This window comes from Monodelphis domestica, chromosome 6, assembly GCF_027887165.1.
Source record: "Monodelphis domestica isolate mMonDom1 chromosome 6, mMonDom1.pri, whole genome shotgun sequence".
NCBI classification, from domain to species: domain Eukaryota; kingdom Metazoa; phylum Chordata; class Mammalia; order Didelphimorphia; family Didelphidae; genus Monodelphis; species Monodelphis domestica.
Genome location: NC_077232.1, coordinates 210,414,831 through 210,435,520, shown reverse-complemented (window position 1 = coordinate 210,435,520; position 20,690 = coordinate 210,414,831). Strand labels below are relative to the sequence as shown.

The 20,690-nt window shown below is 43.9% G+C and overlaps 1 protein-coding gene across 1 annotated transcript in view; it reads left to right on the top strand.

The window, feature by feature from the left end:
• The first annotated feature begins 1,315 nt into the window (after positions 1 to 1,315).
• Positions 1,316 to 20,690, top strand: part of SH3RF1 (SH3 domain containing ring finger 1) — a 227,585-nt gene continuing 208,210 nt past the window's right edge. The window contains 2 exon segments of the mRNA XM_056802879.1: positions 1,316 to 1,759; positions 4,029 to 4,503. Coding sequence (XP_056658857.1) covers positions 4,120 to 4,503 — 384 coding nt within the window. The 5' untranslated portion in view covers positions 1,316 to 1,759; positions 4,029 to 4,119.

The window sequence follows — 20,690 nt, the reverse complement described above, 5'->3', positions numbered from 1 at the left end:
CCTAGGAGTAGTCCCGCAACTCGGCTCCGGCTCCCCACAGCTGGGGTGGGGGGGGGGGGGGAGGGAGGGAGCTGGCCGGTCCTGGCTATGGCCCTCGAGCATTCCAGGATCTCCTGGCTATCTGTCCCGGGAGGAAACTGGGCACTGAGCGGGGAGGGAGGAAGACACTGCCTCGTCTATTTTCCACTCCTGTCTTTTTCATTCTTCAGCCTTTGCACCTCTGGGTCCATCTGCAAAAAGTCGTCTTCCAAATCTACACTGGGACTCTCACACCTAAAAACTTCTAGGTTAGCTCTTCTCCCTACCTCTCCAGGGCACAGAGGAGGGAGGGGGTCCCCGAAACGAGCTCTCCTCATGCCGAGTCCCTCAAGATTCGATTCAGGTCCCATGCTTAAGAGGCACCCCCTCATCCTCATTCTCCCTCCCTACTGCTATTGACTTCCCTCAGAGATGACCTCCCACTCTGTGTATCCGTATGCACATAATTATTGTTGTCTCAGATCCCATCTTCCGCAAAAGGCTTCTTTAGGTTCCCCACCCGCCATGCCTTTCCTCTGGGATTACATTCCAACTCTCCAGCGTGGACATAAGAGATTTGCATGTTTTTCTCTTCCTTGATAACATGAGCTCCTAGAGAGATCTTTGTTTTTCTTTGTATAGTTAGGGTTTTATCCGATGCCTGGCACACAAGAGGAGCTTAATAAATGCTTGTCGGTAGAGGGATACAAGATTTGGCTCAAATCGCACCTTCTGCGGGCCTTTCCGGGTCTCCTTCCCCCATTAGCCTTCATTTACATTATATACGTCTTGCTTGCCCATAGTTGTTTGCTTGGTGTCTACCCCGTTAGAATGAGAACGCCTTGAGGGCAGGCTTTCTTGGCATCTCCGGCTCTGGTAAATACATAGTTAGTACGTAGTCTCCCCCTTTAGAAAGGGAGCTTCCTGAGGGGAAGGATCCCAGGTTTTGCCTTCCCGGAAGCTTACCATACACTTAGAACTGAATAAATGCTCATAGCCTAGCCTGCTTGAAATCTAGCTCCGAGTTGCCCCTGAGTGGGCTCAGACTCCCGGAGCTGCCGGGTGCCTGCTTAGGTTAGCCGCGCAGTCCATATCCCCTGCGATTCACTTCCCAGCCCAGGGAGGGAAGAAGCGTTCACTGCTAGAGTTGAGGTGGGGGGTGGTGGTGGCGGTGGGAGGTGGGGAGTTAGGGGTCGGGCGGCAGCAGCAGCCCAGCAGCAGTCTCGGAGTCACGCCCCCCCCCCCCCCCCGCCCCCGGGGCCGCGCGGGGCGCCGAGGGGAGGCGCTGTGTGCGCACGGCCGGGCGGGCAGGGCTCCCGGCTCCAGGCGCCCCGGGGCTCGGACTGCTGCGGCTTCTTGCTTTCCTCCTCCCCTCTCCCTTCTCCTTGGCTGGGAAAGTGGGAGGTGGCGCGCGGGCGCGCGCGCGTGTGTATGTGTGTGCTGGGGGGCAGCAGAGAGGAGTCTCGGTGCAGCCGCGTCGTCAGAGACACAGACAGACAGACAGACACACACGCACATTGAGAGGCAGCGGGGCAGGGGCGGCATCGGCTGCATCTGCTGCTGCTGCCATTCCCCCCCACCCCCTCCGCTGCCGCCGCCGCCGCCGCCGCCGCTGCTGCAGTGCCCGCAAACAAAGAGGAGGAGGCAGCACCAGCCCCGGAGTAGGGGCCCCCCCCCGGACCCCGGCCCTTGCCTCCTGCAGCCCCCTGAGGCTACGGAGGAGCAGCGCAGGAAGGAGATGGTGGGTGCCAGTTCTCCCTTGTCCTCTCCCCGCCCCGCTCGTTCTCCCTCTCCCGCTCTTTCCCTCTTTCTCCCCCGCGCTCTCCCTTCCAGGGAGTGCTGGGGAGCCGGCTCGCTTTTGCCGGCCCGGTCCCAGGGGGTGCCCGGGGATCCCGGAGGGAATTGGCCAGGTCCGGGATCAGCGGCAGGGCTGCGGTGGCCTGAGCTTCGGACTTGGCGAGGGGGCCTTGAGCCACTTCCCCGCGGCCACCAGGACCGACCCCCCCCCCCCCCCCCTTCATTCCCCCCTTCCAGCCTGTTTCTATGGGGATTGTTATCTCTTTACTTCTCCGGCTCCTTTCTCTAATAGGTTTTCTTGTTTTGCCTTCCCCCACTCCAACTCTGTCCTGAGGTTAGTTTCGCAACTTAAAGCTACGCATTTATTTTTAAGTCCCCGAAAACTTCCAAGGATTGTGTTGTGTGTGTGTGTGTGTGTGTGTGTGTGTGTGTGTGTGTGTGTGTGTGTGTGTGTGCATGTGCATGTGTTTGGCCCCTGCCCCAACCCAAAGGCGCAAGCACAGAGGATTCTTTAATAAAACCCATATTCCGCAGCCAGCTTCCTCTTTACCCACTTCCCCCATCCCCATGCCTTGGCTGCCTTAGTCCTGGACCTTTCCCACTTGGAAGTGCCCTCGCGGTGCCCCAAACACCTTGCTGTGGGGTGTGTCTATTTGGAGAGACAGACAGACCCACCGAGAGACAGTGGCAGAGAGGTTGCCTCCATTCAGTATGCCTTCCCTCTGAAGCCGAGTTAATAATCTGTAGCGATTGTCTTTTTTGGGTTGGGGGCGAAGGGATGGATGGAGGCGGGGAATGACTTTTTTTTTTTTTAACTGAATTTCCTATTCTGCCAGCGGCTTTGCAGGCAGAGATTCCCCCTCACCAGATTCACACTCATTTGCCTGTTGCCTTGAATGGAATTAGGGCAGGCAGTTTAAACAAACAAAAAAGAGTTTGTGAATGACCGCTCCGAAGGTGGAGATTGGGATATATGACCGCGGTTCTGATGTTTTAGAAACTTTCAAGCCAATCTTTTTAGAGATAGCCTTGGAATTTGGTCTCGGCATCCAGGGCTGGAAGGTACCTTACAGCCAGGCTAAGTTCCTCCCCCCTCCTTTTATAGTATTGACCTTTCATTTTTTTTAATGAGAAATATTATCTAATCTCATTTTAAAAACCAGATAAGAAACATGATTTGCAGAGTTGCCTTTTTGGCTTGGAGCCTTACTGGCCTTGGAGTCAGTAAGACCTGAGTTCAAGTCCAGGCTCTGATTCATACTGCCTGTGATCCTAATGCGAGTCAGATAGTCTACCTATATGGCAGTCAAACCTCTAAGACTAAAAGTAACAGACAAGTGCCTGGTCTGCATGGGGGGGGGGGAGGGAGTTTCCACCTTGGGAGTTTGCTTTCTCATGAAATCACAGCCCCAGACCTAAAAAAGAAACATCTGATGCTGGAGCCAGTTTGCCCCAAGTGATCACAGGCAGCAGAGTTTATTAAACTAAAGTGGTTTGAAAATGGGAGCTTTGTTGGGTTAATAGTCATTTCAGGTAAAGGAAACCAAATTGTTCTTTTTAGCTTTGCATTTAAGCCAAGTACAGCAGTTAATATCACTATGATGGTCACAGAAATTATCTTCTTATTTCATAAATTGCATTTATTACAGGAATCCTGTAATCAGCACTTAATGGCTATTACCAAACAGCACTTCTAAATAGCTTTAGGGATTATTTTTGAATTGTATAGAAATCTTAAAAGAAAATTGACTCAGGAGTATAGGAACAGTGTTCAGAAGCAAAGCACACTCCATAAAAGGTATTTATGAATATTCTTGGCCCTTCTTCTATAAATGCATCTGTTGCCCAAGCCAGAAAGAACCTTAGAGATGATCTGATCTGATGCTCTTGTTTTATAAATTAGGAAACTGAGGCCAGGGAAGTCCATTGAGGTTCCCAAGAGCACTAGTGATGCATTCCTTTTAAATTAAACCAACAGTATGGTGAATCACCATAACATAAAGTCAGCTACTTTGATTCAAATAAATTTCTTAAAAAGAAAACACTTGGTTGGGGAAGAAAAGTAAGCTTGTTAGTCAAAGCCAGGTCTCCCAACCACAGTGTTCTTTCTACTACGCTAGGATGCCTATCAATGAATTCCTTTTTGATTTTTTTTCCTCCAGATCACCATTTTAATCCTTTCTTTTTCTTTTTTCTCTCCCCACCAATTCCAGAGGAGAGTCTGAACAGGCATGGATGTTACATGAATCACTTTAAGGGAGGCGACCAGCTATGAAGGCTTTTTTCTCTGTAAACTAGATAAAGATGGATGAATCTGCCTTGTTGGATCTGTTGGAATGTCCTGTGTGCTTAGAGCGCCTGGATGCTTCTGCAAAGGTCTTGCCTTGCCAGCACACATTCTGCAAACGCTGTTTGCTGGGGATTGTCGGATCTCGGAATGAACTGAGATGCCCTGAATGCAGGACTTTAGTGGGTTGTGGAGTCGACGAGCTTCCCAGTAACATCCTGTTGGTTAGGCTGTTGGATGGAATCAAGCAGAGACCTCGGAAGCCAGGCAGTGGCAGTGGGATCAACTGCACGGGCGGCCTGAGGGCCCAGGGCACTTCTGGGGTCAACTGTGTCTCAAAAGATCCCCAGGGCTCCCAAGGTGGACAGCAGCGCGTGCAGGCCCGGAGCCCCCCAGTCCGAGTAAGTAGTCAAGAAATCACTCACTGGGGAATCGTGGTAGGTGCATGGAGGGGGAGGGTGGGGCTTCTCCCTTGATTTCCATTTCTTCATTAACCAGGACTTAGTAAAGAAAACAAGTGCTTTTTGGTCAATGATCTGTTCCAAAACGTCTTGCTATTTTATGTGTTTTCTCAACTTAAGTCAGTGTTTGTTGGGAGGAGCATGTCCTGGATGATGCTCAACATGTCAGCTCGCGCTCCCTTATAGAATGTAAGTTAGGTGTGACGGTGGTTTTTGTTTTTTTTCCTCACACCGATTCGGTGTGTCTGGAATAGGAAAGCAGCGCAGGGGCGTTATTTTTGTGCTTCTGGTCACGGTGGTGCTGGGCTTTATGAAAGCGTACTACTGTGTCTGCTGGTAGGAGGAGTTCCTAACAGACCAGAGCCACAGGTAGGTCACTTTGGTTGCTGTGGCAACAAAACGTCATTCTGGCCTGCTCCAAGGCAGTGGACAGGCTAGTCATGTGCTCTGTCTTTTTTTTTTCTTAACGGAGAGTGAAATAAAATTAATTCAGCAAGATCCTTTATTAAGGCTTGGGTGTAGGCCTGAGCTGGGGCTGGGAAAAAAATTGTGAATTGCATTCATAATGGGACTGCTCAGGTACTCCTTGAAATTAACCAAAGAGTGGGCATGGATTTAGTGCCTTTGTATGTCAAGCAGAGGTGGCTGGGTTCCTCAGTGGGTAGAGCTCTAGGCCTGGAGTCAGGGGGACCTGGGTTCAAATGTGACCTCAGATGCTTCCTAACCGAGTGGCCCTGGGCAAGTCACTTAGCCTCTGTTTGCCTTAATTCATTGGAGAAGGAATTGGCAAACCAATCCAGTATCTTTGCCAAGAAAATCCTGCGGTACACAGTGGCCACGGGATCATGAAGAGTCAGACAAGGCTGAATAGCAACAACGCATCAAGCACAAAAGTGAGATTGTTCCTGCTTCTGAGGGGAGATGGGGCAGACCTGAAGAAAGGTGCTGGGTTTGGAGTCAGATGATCCAAGTTTTCATTCAGGTTTAGCCATGGGAAACCTGTGTGACCTTAGGCAAGTCACTTACCTTCTCTGTGCCTCAGTTTTCTCATCTGTAAAATGAGAGTGTTGGACTAGATGACTTCTAAATCCCCTTCTAACTCTACCTCTGTGATCTTATGCAGTTTAATACAAAATTATTGGGGAGAGAAGTCACTGTGGGCTGGCCCTGTCAGGAAAGGCTTCCTAAAGAAGGCTCTTGCAGAGCCTCCATTTATTTTATTCAAATATATTACCTTAAAATAAATGAATTTATTAGGGAAGGCCAGAAAGGAGGTAAGGATATTATTTTATAATAATATAATATTAATATATGATATGATATAATATAACATAACATAATATAATATAATACTACACAATGGTTTTCTCTCTTATTTGATAAAAATAGAAAAAGCAGTTATGTAAATAGTTGCATTTGCCATGGAGGAAACTATTTTCAAAATAGGCCAATTTGTCCTGGATCCATTTTTAATCAAGAATCTTATTTAATTAATTATAATTATATACTTATAATTAATACTAAAATGCCTGTAGAATAGTTTTCCATAGTTCCTAGGATCATGGTTTAGAGCTGGAAGGTGCCTTCGTGGTCCTTGAGTCCAGCTGTCCGATTTTGCCACTGAGCAAAATGAAGACGAGAGCAGGCTAGTGACTTGTCTGAGTCACCCAGGTGATAGGAGGTAAGAGCCATTTCCTCGTAAGCATTTATAAACTCACATTTAGGATAACGCTCAAAGGTTTAGAAGGCCTTTTCCTCCCAGCAATCCCAGTAAGGTAAACAGTACAATTTTTTAAAATCCCTATTTTTTACATATGAAGCAACTGAGGCTCCAAGATGAAATGTGTAGATCTCAAGTTCCCACAGCTGCTAAGTATCAGAGGAGACTCCATCCCAGGTCTCCCTCTGGGAACACCAGGGTGCTTCCTGTGATTATAACCTTCTGCTAAAAAATAATGTGCTTTGTAGTTTTTGGGGAGGTACTTCCCTTTGACTTTCTGCAGAAATTCCTCATCTTGCAGGCACTAGCTGATACAGATTTCACCTCGAGTGAATGAGCAGCAGGCACTAGGTTGTCTCCCCTTCCGTCCATCCGTCTGTCCGTCCCTTGGGGGATGGCTGGGGTTTAAAAACTTTGAACTCTGGCCGGCAGACGGTCATGGATGGCCTTTTGATTCCCTTGTTAGAATTTCTCCAGGAGTGTTCCAAGAGGGAGGCTGATCCTTTTCAGAATGTGGAGCCCGTGGGCTAAGGATTAAATAAATACGCCAGCCCCTTCCCGGCTCTTCTGGGGGTTTGTTTCTTTCCTGGACTCTTTCTACCTGCACTCCGCAGGAAACCAGGGTGGGGAATTTCACTCATGAATATTTTACCTGGAGAACCAGTCATCCCCGGATCATTTCTGGGACTCCGGAGCCAGGTCTGCTTCCTTTCAGGGGAGGGAGATCTGCGTCTTTGGAAGGGTTTTGTTTCCCTCCTCATGAGACGAGTGGAGGGATGGCTTCTGGTTATGAAGAGAAAGTGTCTTTGTGGTGGACCCCTCACTGTACCTGTCAGCAGTGCTCCAATGCTGGATCCTTGGGAAAAAGGATTTGGAGGAGAGGCCTCCACCCAACAGCCCCCAGACTCATCCTTGACGGGCTGGGTTTTCTTTGTAGGGGAGGAGGCTCCATGCTTTCATGATCCAGGGTGAAAAGGGGCCCCTGAGGTCCTGGCCTCCAAACCTTTCATTCTGAAGATGAGCAAATGGAGCTTGACGGGCGAAGGGATTTGCCTGACGTAACACTGGAGGAAAAGTGGGCCAACTGGCATTGGGACCCGAGTCCCTGGACTCTAAAGGCAGCTTTCCTTCCCTCCAGTGCCTCCTTATCTCCCTGCCTGGTTCACCCACCTGTTCTTGAGGTTTTGAATTGCTAAGGTATCTCCGGTATGCCCGCTGTTAGCGTTTCTCCAAAATCATTTAGTGTTATTCTAGGCTATCCACTGTGGTCTCTTTTGGGACAAGAATAGCAAAGGATCTGGGCCTTTACCAGCATGGGGAGCCCCCGGTGTGGGGATTCCCTTCTGCAAAGCAGATTAGACCCCCCCTCATGACTCAATAAGACAATTCTAGGGAGGCACGAGGCCCACATAGAGGAAAGTAGCTCACCTGGGCTCACCCAGGGAATACGTGTCAGAGACGATACTGGAACCCACGATCTTCCTGATTCCAAACCCAGGCGTTCTATTACTTAGTATATTAGCATTTCTTTGCATAGGGAAATTTTAAAATTTTATTTTATTATTCTTTTTTAAACCTTTACTTTCTGGTTTTTTTTTAAGACACAGAACTTATCTTGGCTGTTTACCATAACTTGGGTTCATTAGTAGGAATGGGTATCAAATACATTATTTTATGAAAGCAGATAGTATAGTAGATAGATGTCTAGACTCGAAGTTGAATTTAAATCCTTCTCTATGACTCTGGGCAAAGTCATTTAATTGTCTCTGTCCCTCCGTTTCCTCAGTCTATAAAATGAAGGTGTTGGACGTGCTGACTTGTAAGCTCTCTTCCAGCTCTAAATCGGTGTCTGATGAGTGATGCCAGATATTTCAGTAATTAGGAGGACAGCCTCTTCTCCCGCTTAAAATAACTTCTCACTAGCAGTTACCAGAGACCTTTTACTTGTAAATGCTCAGAACAAACCATCGTAAAGAGGCATTCCATTTGATCCAGGCTTCCTTACTAAGCATTTTATTATTATTTTTAAACCCTTACCTTCCGTCTTAGAATCAATACTAAGTATTGTTTTTAAACCCCTACCTTCTATCTTAGAATCAATACTAAGTAGTGGTTCCAAGACAGAAGAACAGTAAGGGCTAGGCCAGTGATGGCGAACCTTTTAGAGGGTAGGTGATGTCCTCAGGTGCATGTGGAGAGGGGGAATGGAGCAGCCTGGCCCTGCATCCCTCTGACTTTCTAGTAAGAAACTCTGGTCAACTCTATGCTGGGGCAATGATGCGCATGCCCTCAGAGAGGGCTTTAAGTGCCCCCTCTGGCATGTGTGCCAAAGGTTTGCCACCATGGGGCTAGGCAATAGGGATTAAGTGACTTGCCCAGGGTGACACAGCTAGGAAGTATCTGAGGCCAGATTTGAACCCAGGACTCCTTATTCTACGTGTGGTTCTATCCACCTAGCTGCCCCTATCGCCCTGGTTTATAATCTTACCTCCAGCAACCTCTGTGATCTTGGGCAAGTGATGGTCTCCCTTTTCTTCCTTTTCCTCAATACAAAGGTTGGACTAGACGAGCTCTAAATGTATATGATGTGGTAGATAGAATATTAGATTTTGGAGTAAGGGAAATCTGAGTTTTGATTCTGCCCTAGATGCCTAGTAGCCATGGGACCCTGGGCAAGTCACTTAGTCTTTGTCAGCATCAGTTTCCATCTGTGCAAAATGGGGGCAGTAATAGCGCCTGCCTCACAGGATTGTGCGGCACAGAGGAGATGACATGTAAAGCCCCGCAGACTTTAAAGCGCCGGGCATGTAAGCGCTAGCTGGTATCGGCAGCTGCGATCTCTGTTACGACTGCAGATGCCAGGTGAGGGACGCGTTCTGGACCTTGGATTTCACTGGCAGGAGGAACTCGGATGAGGAAACTCCATCAGCCTTCTTGGCAACTTCCTTGCCTAGAATTCTGAGACACCGTGGCTCTCCCAGGATCACCCCCAGGAAGCGGCAGAGGCCGGCGCGCTCAGAAGATGCTGCAGCTTATTTACGCATCGATCAGATACAGCGAACAGAGCCTGATGGGGCTCAGAGAAGGCAGCCTGGCACCCTGGAGAGACACTAAGTGACCAGCCCAGAGGGATCCATTTCCTTTTTTGAGTTTGACACCACTGATCCAATCTAACTCTTATTTTGCAGATGAGGATGCTGAGGCCTGAGGGAAGCAACAGAACTTAAGGCAGAAGCCTCCCAGGGAGGAAGAAGTAGCAGGACATTTATTGTGGCGCAGGGATGGCATGGGGTGTCCCAGAAGTCTGAGAGCACTTTCAAAGCTCTCATAGATTAAAACTTGAATGGCCTAAGAATTTGGAGATGCTCTGTAGATTCAGCATTGTGCTCTGTTTTTTGAGGGTCCCACTGTGGGGGGCGCTCTTCATTTAGCAAATATTGATCGAGGGTCTAGGATGGATCAGAATTTGCCAGGTGCTGGGGGAGAGGCATGACTGATGTGTCTTTACATATTATTTAGGTAGTTATTCAGTAGTTAACTATATAAGACAACCAGAGGAGAAGTTGGGAGGACATGATTAGTAAGGGGAATTTGAAAGCATTAAACTTGGAGTCTGTGGGACCCTAATTCTATTCTCCTTTCTGTGATCACGGGCAGATCATTGAATCCATCTGACTTCAGTTTTGTCATCTGCAAAATAAGAAGGCTGGATTAGGCCCATGGGGTGATGGTAGATGTCTAACAACTTGCTCCTCAAAATACAAAGGACACATTTTCAAGTTTAATCTGCATTATTAACATTTTCCCTACCATTTTTTTTAAACCCTCACCTGCTGTCTTAGACTCAATACTGTGTATTGGTTCCAAGGCAGAAGAGTGGTAAGGGCTATGCAATAGTAAGTGACTTGCCCAAGATCATAGCTAGAAAGTGTTTGAGGTAAGATTTGAACCCAGGACCTCCCATCTATAGGCCTGGCTCTCAATCCACTGAGCCACCCAGCTACCCCCTCTCCACCATTTTAAAAAATCCAGACAACCAGCAACACTATAAATCAAGTACTTTTTTCTAGCAATTTACCACTTTCCAAGGTAGAATTATTCATATTGAAAATTTAACAACCGGGTCTCTGTGTCTTTAATACACCCCAGAGTTTGATGACTGTCAGGATTCCTTCCAGTTCTAAATCTTTTTGGGCCAAATAAGTGTTAGAGCCAACAACAATAACAGTAATTCATAAAATATTAATTGTGATTAGGACTTGGGAAACTTGTTCTCAAAACAACTCTGAGATGTAGGTTAGTATAAGTATTATCCTTATTTTGTAGATGAGATCACTGAGGTTTGGAAGCTAGGATTTTCTTCCTTTCCTTCTTTCCTTCTTTCCTTCTTTCCTTCTTTCCTTCTTTCTTTCTTTCTTTCTTTCTTTCTTTCTTTCTTTCTTTCTTTCTTTCTTTCTTTCTTTCTTTCTTTCTTTCTTTCTTTCTTTCTTTCTTTCTTTCTTTCTTTCTTTCTTTCTTTCTTTCTTTCTTTCTTTCTTTCTTTCTCTCTCTCTTTCTCTCTCTCTCTCTTTCTCTCTCTCTCTTTCTTTCTCTCTCTCTCTCTCTCTTTCTCTCTCTCTCTTTCTTTCTCTCTTTCTTTCTTTCTTTCTTTCTTTCTTTCTTTCTTTCTTTCTTTCTTTCTTTCTTTCTTTCTTTCTTTCTTTCTTTCTTTCTTTCTCTCTCTCTCCCTTTCTCTCTCCCTCTCTCCCTCTCTCTCTCTCTCTCTCTCTTTCTCTCTTTCTCTCTCTCTCCCTCTCTCTCTCTCTCTCTCTTTCTTTCTTTCTCTCTTTCTCTCTCTCTCTCTTTCTTTCTCTCTCCCTCTCTCTCTCTCTCTCTCTCTCTCTCTCTCTCTCTCTCTCTCTCTCTCTCTCTCTCTCTCTTTCTCCCTCCCTCCCTTCCTCTTCTCTAAGACAGAAAGACATGGGCTAGGCAGATGGGATTAAATGACTTGCCCAGAGTCACATAGCTAGGAAGTATCTGAGGTCAGATTTGAACACAGATCCTTCTGACTTCAGGCCAGACCTTCTATCCACTGTGCAACCTCACTGCCCCTAGAAGCTAGGATTTTCAAGAGGAAACAGTCACTGGGATGATGATTTCCTGAAGAAAGTGAATCCCAAGAGATGGGATTTGGATAGTGAGAGGAGAGCTGGGGAGGGACTTTCAGGGACATTGAAGGTGAGGATGCCATGTTTGCGTGCAGCTTCATAGCCCGTTGGGGCTCCCTAGCCTTTTAACTAGGTTTCCTGGTTGAGTTCCACAAGGCAGTGGAATTAGAAATGCCTGCTCCATGCCCATGAAAAACAAGCGACATCCTACGAGGAGACATCTCGGCTCTGGTTCAGCCCCTGACTGCCCCGCAGAGCTGAGGAGTGTCTGGAGCCATCTGTGCCAAGCCCAGAGGAAGGCAGTGGTTGTTTCATGAATGGTGGCATATGGGTCTATGTAAATATAGCCATCTTAAAGATAGATGTGTGAACGGGCTCTTCAGTGGGAGCTGGAAGGGAATGGAGGTGCCATTTCAGATGGATGACAGCAGCAGTAAGCAGTAAATGACTTGAGTTGTGAAACATGGAGAAAAGTAAGCAGTAGGAGGGCTAGAAAATGAATTTTTCAGCTGCATTAAATATAGTACGGAAAGGCAAGGGCTGTCAAGTTTTAATCATTTTTCTATTACCCGAAGGAAATAAGAAATATCCTAAAATACTTTTTTTTACAGAACTCCCCCCTCCCTAAACCCCTTGTGTTTTTTTGCCATTCCCAGTCCCACAATTCATGAGAGAGTGTGAATTTTTATTATTTTTATTGTTTAATTAGCAACTGTTTCCAAGCAATAAGGAATTCATTTTATCCCTTTGAAATTCAGAAGTGAGAGGTGTAATTCTGAATTTGTGGGAGAGGCTTCTGTTCAGTCATTTCCATTTAATAGGCTATATAGCCTTGAGTGCTTCTGGGATCTGTGATTCATCTCTGTCGAGTATTGGGAGATAGCCTGATGGGTGCACTGATTAGAGGCTGGAAGACCGACTCTCCATCCTGCCTCTGCTGCCTCCGACAAGCTGCTGGGTCTGCCTCCGTTTCCTCTTTAGTAAAATGCGGATAATGATAACACCTACCTTCCAGAGCTGTCGTGATCATGGAACTGAGTCCTTTGCAAATCCAAAACTATTCTATAAATTCTTTTTTTGTTTTTTTTTAAACCCTCACCTTCCCTCTTGGAGTCAATACACAGTATTGACTCTAAGGCAGAAGAGTGGTCAGGGCTAGGCAATGGGGGTCAAGTGACTTGCCCAGGGTCACACAGCTGGGAAGTGTCTGAGGCCAGATTTGAACCTAGGACCTCCTGTCTCTAGGCCTGACTCTCAAACCACTGAGCCACCCAGCTGCCCCCATTCTATAAATTCTTATTCTTCTTGTGGCTGATGCCCAAATGGACGTGTGATCTCACTGGTGTTTGCAGACCCTCTTTTTCCCTCCCATCATTTCATTAGAGGAAATCCATCCAAAATGCCAGGGCCATCCCTTGCTTTCTTTTCCCGTTGGTGAGGAGACTAATGGAGTCCTTGGTCCTCCCTGATTTTCCTCCAACACTCACCAGGTGATTGCATCCTTCATCTTTTTTGCTCACAGATTTCACTGAGGGCATCCGATGTCCTTTGTAAGGTACACGTGTTGCAGCCTGGTCTGTCCCTCCGGGGTACTAGGTAGTTTAAGGGGTGGCTGTGGCTGAGGACAGCCGTCCCCTTGTGGGCCAGTCTCAGGACTTGGCTAGTTTGGTCCTTGGGGAAGAGACACACAGCCTGTTCCTGGCCAGCTCTGCTGCACCAAAGTCTTTCCAGGCTGGCACTGGGTGGCATCATCTTCGAGAACACAGAGTCCTGTGATCTGTATCTAGTTTTAATTTATGTGAGGCACCTCACAAGACTTTCAGATAGCAATCAAGTATAAAGTGACTCTTTCAAAGCTCAGTTCTTTTTTTTGTAATGGTTCGTGCATGGGTTTTGTTTTTTTTAAATCTTTACCTTTTGTCCTAGAATCAATACTAAGTATTCCAAGGGGTATTCCAAGGGGTATGAGTGGGAAAGACTAGGCAATTGGGGTTAAGGGACTTGGCCGGGGTCACATAGCTAGGAAGTGTCTGAGATAAGATTTGAACCCAGGACCTCCCATCTCCAGGCTTAGCTTACTATCTGCTGCGCTTCCTAGCTCCCCTTAGTACTAGGTTTTTAGCCAATTTCTTTTTTGTCTTGAGTATCCTTTCCTAGTCTGACAAAGTCTATGGATCCTTTTTAATGTTTTTAAACATATAGAATAAAATATATAGGCTTATAAAGGAAGCCAATTATAGCATATTGTAGTAGAGTTATCATAATATTTTTTAAAATAGTTCGTACACCTCAGGTTATGATCCCTCTACTTTTTTAGGAGTTGGGGAGAAGGCAAAGGAGTCTGGGTCTCCTCATCTTCCTCCCACAAACTAGAAATGCAGTGGTTGCTCATTGACCTGACCCACGTTGCTGATTTTCTGAGAAACTCTGGCCTTCTCTGTTTCCAACTTTGGGCTGGTCCACCTCTCTTTAGGCAGCCTGCTGGCCCTCCATCTCCAAGATGTGCGCCATATTGGTGCCACACCCAGCACCCTGTAGCTCAGAATAGCCAGGCTCAAAGGATCATAGACCATACCTGGCTCAACCCATTCATTTTATGGATGAAGAAATGGAGTGCAAGCATCTTATCTTGTCCAAGGACACACAGTAAGTAAATAAATGGCAGAATTAGAATTCAAACCCAGCCTTGGCTCTTAGTCTTTACAGAACTCCCTATCGTAGAGAGATTTTTCTTCCCATGTAGGTTTGAGTAGATGGCCCCAACATTTCTCTAATATCTATCAGCACACTAAGAAAATGTTTTGTGGGGAGAGAGAAAAGAGGTAATCGGGGATTAAGAAGCTTTTGGGGAAATAGGAAAGGCCTGAGAAGGTTAGGCTAGCATGAAGGCACCTGACGGTCCAGGGGAGAGGGGCCCAGAAAGAGACTTGGGATACCAAAACCAATCACATATCCAAAAATTATCTTTGGGAATTGGGGAAGAAGCTCTTTTTTATACTCCCATTTCTTCCTGCTCTTCTTTTGCACTTCTGGGCTCTCTTCTAATAAGGCTCGGAACTTTGGCTAGTACTGTTAATTAATGAAGCTTAATTATACATTAAGTATGTGTTAATGGGCCAGCTTGAGAGCTTAATTCCCATTATCACTTTTTTTTGGTAGAAAAAATGTTCTGAGTTCCAAATCTATTAATGAACTTTTGGGTCATAACCCACTGGAAAACAGAGGGGATGTCTATAGTATGAAATATGTTTTACTTATAGCAGTAAAAATAAAAACTAGCCATGTTAGTTATATATTATAATTATGAGTTTTTTTCATTAGTTTTTCTTTTAAATGAAATGTAGGAGTAGATACTATAATTTAAATGATCTGATCCTTAAGTCTCTCAGCTTGGTTCTTCTATTTAGTTTTCAAAAGTTTTAGATTAGACTCTTTATTTATTAAAAAAAAATTTACAAAAAAAGGATCAGTTGTAAGATAGAAGAGTGGCAAGGGCTAGACAATCATGGTTAAGTGACTTGCCCACGGTCACATAGCTAGAAAGTATCTGAGGCCAGATTTCAACCCAGGTCCTCCTGTCTCAGGACCCGGTGCTCTATCTACTCTTTAAAATTTTTTTTAATTTTTATTTTTTTCCAGATTATATGGGAGATGAAATTTTTAATATTCATTTTCTGATGTTGTCCAACCCATATTCTCTCCCTCCCTCCCTAAGAAGGTTGTGCAGATATTATCATATAATACATATTTCCTTGTTCCTCTTATGGTGAAACAAGACACATGTTGCTTACACTAGAGAAAAATTAATGGAGGAAATAAAATGGATAATAGTATGCATCAATTTGCATTTGGGCTCTGTCTGGTCCTTCTATGGCAGTGGATATCATTTTTCTTCATGAGTCTCTTAGAGTTGTCCTGGATCTTTGCCTTGTTGATAATAGTCAAGTCATTCTATACGTTATTGTTTTGTACAACCTTTTCTTCTGCCCTTTCTTTGCATCTCTTCATTAGAAGTCTTTCTGGGTTTTTTGGTGATCATCTTCTTTGTCATTTCTTTTGGCACAGTAGTATTCCATTAGCATTCTCTATCTCCTCTTACTAATCTTATTCAATTCCTCTTAGTGGATGCTGGGAATGGTTTGGAGAATTCTGAAGAATTGTTTTTAAAGAAGGCAAACATATTCTATTGTTGGTGAGAGACTTTTAGGTTGTATCTTACATTCTTATTGTTTTTATTTAGGGTTGAATTCCCCCCCCCCCCCATGACACTTTATGGGAAGATTATCGTTCTTGAAGAAGGTATAATAAAGCCAGGCTCAGTTATTTGTGTTTTCTATATCTAGAGTGACTCACTATCTTTTTTATAACTGGGAAAAGTGTATGTTTAATTGTTGCATTTTTCATCAGCCACTTTAGGTAAGACTTTGGAAATGCAATGGCAGTACTAGATTTTACTGTTTTACCTTAATCTTATAAGTCTCCATGTTTTCATCAATATAGGATACAGAAATATAGTTTTGTTCTAAAATTTTATTTAAAATATAGAATATATAATGTATATTTATATTTATATTAGATAGGAACTTGACAAAAAAGATGGTCATCTACCATTTATTATAAGTCCCTTGAAAAGTAGATCCCCAAATTTTAATCACTGCCTACATTCCAGTGTCTTAGAATTTTCATAGCCAGACAGTTCTTTCTTGTATTAAATATAAATCCCTATGGCTGTAATTTAATCACATTTCTTCTTAATCTGTCCTTGGTGGAAAAGAAGAACTTGGTCCTATGCTATCCCTTCATATCTGCAAAATTCATATTCAGACTCTCTCCCTCACCTCTCCTTTAGGCTAAATAACTCCATTTTCTTTTCTATTTCCTCTTTGGACCTATAATCATTTTGGTTGCTGTCCTTTGGATCCTATCCAGCTCTTTGCACATCTTGCTTAAGTTTCAGTCTGGTAGAGCTCCCAGGACTATAATAAAGTTCTGACCAAGTTTTAGGATTGTGGAAGGATTATCACATGCCTTTCCTGCAGTGAGCCACTTATTTTCATATCTTAATATGATATGTGTGGCACAGGGGAAAGATGTGGAGGTGGAAGTCATGGGTGTGAGTCCTGACACTTCTCAGATTGTAAGCTACTGCAGCTTTGGTCTCCATGTCTGGGAAATGAGGAGGGGGCAATTATTTTTGCACCCTTTACCTCAAAGGGTTACTTATTCCTTTGTAAAGCTTAAAGCATCGCATGAATATAAGCTTTTATTCTGTGCTTTTTGAATGACTTCACTATATTGTTGACTTATTCCAAGAGGTGGAAAAGACCTCAAGAGTCATCTAGTCTGACTAGAATTTGAACAGGAAACCCCTCTACAGTATCTCAAACACTTGGTCATATCGCCTCCTTATGATAAGGCATTCATTATTTTTTGAAGTTGTCCATTGCATTTTTGAAGTCCTCTGTCATATGATATATTGAGCTAAAATTTGGCTCTCTGCAGCTTTCCTCTAGCCCAATTCTGCCTTCTGGGGCCAAGTAAAACAAATCAAATCCTTCTTACACATGATAGCCCTTTCAAGACCTGAGAAAAGCCATCCTGCTCCCCTCAAGGCTTCTTCCTCTAGTCTAAACATCCCGGGTTCTTTCCACGTATTCTCCAAGGATGTGTTTTAGATCCTCTTCAGAATCCTGGTCCTTCTCCTTTGGCCACTCTCCAGCATGTCCAAACATGTCCTAAAATGTGTCATGGAGGGCTGATTCCCAAGATCTAGTCTGACTTGAGCAAGGGACTGCAGGATTCTCATCTCCTTTCTTCTGGACATGTCTTAGGTAAATTTAGCTGAGGATCACAATGATTTTTTTTTAATGTTTTGTTTTCTGTCCACCACTGATAGTTTTTAGCTCTCTAAAATTCTCAATTTTTTTTTTACCCACACAAATTGTTGTCTAGCCATATCTCCCTTACTCTGTGTTTGTGCATTGAGTTTTTGAACCCAAGTGTGGGACTTTACATTTATCCACACTGAATTTTATCTTTTAGATTCAGCCTATTTTTCAGGTCTCTTCTGAGATGTTTGGATTCTGATTTAAATTCCACTTGGGTCCAGTGTGAACATAAGCAAGTCAGGACCTCCCTGGGCTTCCATTTCTTCATCTGTAAAATCAAGGGGTTGGACTAGATGACCTCTGAGGGCTTCCTGCTGGCTCAAGGTCTTCTGTTTGTCTTTTAACTCAGTGTAACTGGCACAAAGCTAGGCACTTAATCCAGGCTTTGTAAAAACATAATTTATGATCTTTTCCCCTTACCAATTCAGCACAGTCACTTTAATTCATGACCTATTTTGGTAGGGTGTTTGGGGCAACAGGATAGTTTGATCTGGGCTTGTAGTCAGGAAGACCTGAGTGACTTGAGATATTTTTTGTGTGACCCTGAACAAAAGACTACTGTCTGCCTCAGTTTCCTCAGTTGTGGATGGGGAAAATAATAATGACATCTACCTTCAAGGGTTGTTATGTGGATAAAAATGAAATAATATTTGTAAAGCACTTAGGACAGGCCCACAGTAAATGCTATATAAATGTTATATAATATTATTATTGTTATTAAAAACAAATATTTTTTCTCCAATTACACGTAATAACAATTTTTAGCATTCTTTAAAAATTTTTTTTGTTTGAAATGTTTTCCATTCATCCCTCCCCAAGATGGCAAGCACTCTGGTGTAGATTTTACATGTGAAATCATGTAAGATTAGTTATTATTATTGTATATAACCTATATTTAATAATAATCTATATCACATAATTACATTATAACAATTATATAACACTATATATTATTAAATAAATATTAACTATCGTTACTAATAACTAACTTGTGACTCTGGGTAGGTCCCTGAGCTGCTATGTGCCTCAGCTTCCTTAACTACAAAATGGGGAAAATAATATTAACACCCATTTCCTATCAAATGAGATAATAATTATATAGTATTTACATAACCAAATGCTTGACACATAGTAGACCTATACAAATGCTAGCTATTCTTATTATGAGGATAAAAAGGAGATATTTGTAAAGCACTTAGCCTCTTGCCTGGAACATGGTAGGCACTTAATAAATGCTTTTCTTTTCTTTTTTCAAATTTAGAATGAATTCTTAATTTAACCATCCATCCTCTCCTTTCCATCGTCAGTTCTGTAATGAAAAGCTTCAACCCCCCAAGTCCCAGTGGAACGCTAGCCGGTCTGTCAGCTGATTTTCCTTAATTATTCTTCGAGTGTTACTTTTGAATCTTTCCCTGTGGTCTAAACCATCCAGCTTTTAAATGAAGGTACCATATGGAATTTAATGAAAAGTCTCATTAAAGTCAAGACATATTATGTCTGACGTCTCCTTCTTATCCGCCCAACAAGCCGTGCGGTCAGTGCGGAAAGGGAGTGAACTTGACGAGGTCTGGGCTCCCTCCTGTCACGCTGGCTCATTTTTACTGAGCATCTGGTAGATCCCCCGCTTTATACTTGAAAGATCCCTGCAGGGAGCAGAGGTGGGATTTGAATCTGGGTCCTCTGACCACACATACAGTTCCCTATCCATTCTGCCTGTAGAATGGAGAACATTTTGGCTTTTCCTGGGAGCCCCAGCCCTGAGCACACACAGCGCCTCTCCCTCTGTATGCCCGTATTGCCTGCTTCTCACTCCATTTCCAAAAAAGACTTGTTAGCATCACTTAGTCTTTGCTCTGGCCTCTCTGGAATTATAATGGCAATTCTCAGGATCAAACAGAGTTCTTGGGGACTTCAAGAATTTCCCAGTGAAACACAACCCATGCCTCTACCATGATGTACACGACAACCATGCTTTAAACTGGTTTTATAGTTTAAAGTTTGTGACAATCTCAACAAACAGAAACTTCACCGTGAAAAAAGAAAAACTCGGGCGACTTGAATTTGTTGAATTATGCCAGATGGCCTTGGTCTTTGAGTCCATTTGTCTATCCATTAAATGGTTCCTGGGAGTGTCTTTCTACTGACTAATGAAAAATATGGCTTAGCTAAGAAATTCTAGAGATAACATGTTCTCAAAATCTAAAGTACTAAAAACAAAATATTTAGACTCAATATTATGTTTTGGTTCTAAGGCAGAAGAGTGTTAAGGGCTAGGCAATGGGGGTCAAGTGACTTGCCCAGGGTCACACAGCTAGGAAGTGTCTGAGGTCACTTTTGAACCCAGGACCTCCCATCTCTAGGCCTGACTCTCAATCCACTGAGCCACCCAGCTGTCCCCAACATATACTTTTTTTTTTAGTTTTATCTTTATTTTATCCCAATAACAAATTTACACATACGTTTTCTAAAGTTACATGATTCATGTTGTCTCTCTTCCCTCGTCCCTCCTTCCTCCCAGAGTTGACAAGGAATTTAACCGCCAACATATACTTATAAAATAAAATTAAGCCTGCTGGCCACACAGGGGAATGGAGGAAGAAAAAAATAGAAAGAAAAAATCACATTGTTCCTTTGCCCCTGGAAGCCCTCCCTTTCCCCCCAAATCACAGTCCCCTAAGGTTCCGTACATTCAATGTCTGCAAGATGAGGAAGAACAGGGAGTTTGAGCAAACGGAATGTAGCATCAGTAAACTGATCCCAAGGGGCCCTTTAGAAATTTTTGTATCACAAGTCTGCCAGCCATAAAAATGAGAAGGGGAAAGAGAAGGTTATTGAGTTGATTTTCCTGTTCAAGTTTATTCCCTGAGAATTAAATCCAGAAAATAGTTTGGGGTTCTTTTAGAAATATTAATAAGAAAATTTTACATGTGATTGGGAAATATTTAATGAATTAAATAAAATATATATTTTGAAAAAAGAAATGTTAATATAGAAGTATAGTATAGTATAGTAGTACTCTCGGTAACTGAGGATGACGATTGTCTTTGTGCTCTTTCATCTGTGATGTAGATGAGGGTTCACAAAAAACACTTGTATCTTGTGAGGTTAGGTTCTATTACGTCCTTTAGAAGAGATCAAGCTGTTTCATACAAAGAATCAGCTTTTTTATCATAGAGTAAATAGCACAGGAGAATGGAAGAATGGAGGAAATGACACTTTTTCTTTTGTCTGGACCCCTGACTTTATGGCAATCTAGCATTCTCAGTGAGGAAAAGGCTGTATGGACTTCTGGCTTATCATCTTAGTGGGCTGGGTGGAGGTGGCTTAGGATATGGAGGGCAGGGCCTGGAGTCAGGAAGATGAGTTTGAATC